Source organism: Bidens hawaiensis, unplaced genomic scaffold (genome assembly GCF_021521415.1).
Source record: "Bidens hawaiensis isolate Kalapana, Puna unplaced genomic scaffold, B.hawaiensis_p1.1 tig00007954_1, whole genome shotgun sequence".
In the NCBI taxonomy this organism is placed as follows: domain Eukaryota; kingdom Viridiplantae; phylum Streptophyta; class Magnoliopsida; order Asterales; family Asteraceae; genus Bidens; species Bidens hawaiensis.
Genome location: NW_027491554.1, coordinates 81,560 through 83,375, shown reverse-complemented (window position 1 = coordinate 83,375; position 1,816 = coordinate 81,560). Strand labels below are relative to the sequence as shown.

Genomic DNA, 1,816 nt, shown 5'->3' with positions numbered 1-1,816 from the left:
ATGGAGGGGCCCTCCGATCATACTTCTCCATACTACATACATGCCTCAGATTATCCAAGGCAACTACACATCAACGACGTTTTAACCGACCTGAATTACAACGATTGGTACCAAGAAAATCTCAATTTCTTATTTGCAAAAAACAAAGTCGGCTTCATTGACGGGTCGATCAAGAAACCTGAACCAAGTGCTAACACCTACATGGCTTGGATGCGGTGTGACGCCATGATTAAAGGTTGGTTAACCACCGCAATGGAGAAGGAAATAAGAACAAATGTGAGATACGCTGCAACCCACAAGCGATTTGGGCAGATCTTAAAGAACGCTTCGGAAAAGATAATACGCCGAGAGCGTATGAGTTGAAGCAGTCCTTGGTCACGACCAAACAGGAAGGTGCGTTTGTTTCTGCTTATTTCACAAAACTCCGATCTATTTGGGACGAAATAGAAATGGTTCTTCCAATTCCTTCATGTGACTAATGATTGTTCATGTGGGATTGGGAAGAAGCTTTATGATTTCAAGGTGAAGGAAAGGCTTTACGAGTTCCTACTTGGGTTAGACATCGAGTATAGACCCATACGAACACAAATCCTAGCCATGCAACCAACACTGACACTATTAACACCCTACCACTTGGTTTTCGAATATGAACAACAAAGGGTTGTCTCTGGTCTCAAACGGTCCACTAATGACTCCGCTGTGTTCCAAGCTTTTGTGTCAAATAAACGTGATGCAAATATTTCACATAATAAAACCATTCGAAAGGATGGAAAGAAACAGGCTAAACATTGTGAGCACTGTGGAAAGGATAGGCATAATAAGGATGTGTGTTTCAAGCTTGTCGGGTATCTGAAGTGGTGGCCTGGTAAGGGAAAACAAGATAAAGGTAAGCCTAGGGCTGCGTGTGTTGAGGGGGAGACAAGCATTCAAATCCCGGGACTAACCAACGAGCAGTTGCAACAATTTGTTAAAATCTTCGGTAATATGACACCCATTTCTAATGAACAAGATCCTCTGACTGCAAATGCGACAGGTAATATTGGTCAAGAAGGTAAGTGGGTAATAGATTTAGGCGCTACCGAGCATATTATTTGTAAAGATTTTTTACTTAAAAATAAAATAAAGAAAAGATACGAACCACCTGTGATTATACCAAATGGTGAATCCATACCCGTTGAAGGTAGAGGAGACTACACTCTACCCAACGGGATGATGATAAAAGGGGTTCTTCACGTTCCCGAATTCAAATGCAATCTCTTATCTGTTAGTAAATTGTCACAAGATCTTCAATGTGCCGTAACATTCTTTCCCGACTTTTGTGTTATGCAGGACTTAAGTTCGAAGACATTGATTGGAGTGGGTGATTGCAAGAAAGGTTTATACAAGATGGGGATGGTTGGAGACAAGAGAAAAGTGATGATGACAACGGTTGATACTTGGCACAACAGATTAGGCCATGCCTCTAACTCTAAACTTGCTTATATTGATTTTCTTATGGAGTTTTCTATAAAAACTAAAGACTTTTGTGATTCTTGTGTTAAGGCCAAGTTTGCCAGGTTTCCTTTCCCGTTAGTATTACTAAAACAAGTGCTTGTTTCGACTTATTGCATTGTGATATTTGGGGGAAATATCACACACCCTCCCTTACACAAGCAAATTATTTTTTAACAACTGTGGACGATTTTTATAGAGCCGTATGGGTTTTTTTCTTAAACACAAACATGAAGCTAGCACTTGTCTTGTAGATTTTCACAAAATGGTACAAACCCAATTTAAGAAAAATATAAAAAGAATCTGATGTGATAATTGGGGGGGT

General features: G+C 40.0%; 1 protein-coding gene across 1 annotated transcript; it reads left to right on the top strand.

The window, feature by feature from the left end:
- Positions 1–1,364, top strand: LOC143636448 (uncharacterized). The gene is made up of 3 exons (XM_077104036.1): positions 1–276; positions 448–1,051; positions 1,330–1,364. The coding sequence occupies exons 1-3, from the start codon at positions 1–3 to the stop codon at positions 1,362–1,364; spliced, it is 915 nt and encodes a 304-aa protein (XP_076960151.1).
- The last annotated feature ends 452 nt before the right edge of the window (positions 1,365–1,816 follow it).

Excerpts from the sequence above, each read along its gene's own strand:
- LOC143636448 (XM_077104036.1), top strand. The coding sequence starts at position 1 with ATGGAGGGGCCCTCCGATCATACTTCTCCATACTACATACATGCCTCA. Across the intron at positions 277-447 it reads AGAAGGAAATAAGAACAAAT|AAATGGTTCTTCCAATTCCT; the intron begins GTGAGATACGCT and ends GGGACGAAATAG. Across the intron at positions 1,052-1,329 it reads AGGTAATATTGGTCAAGAAG|GACTTAAGTTCGAAGACATT; the intron begins GTAAGTGGGTAA and ends TGTGTTATGCAG.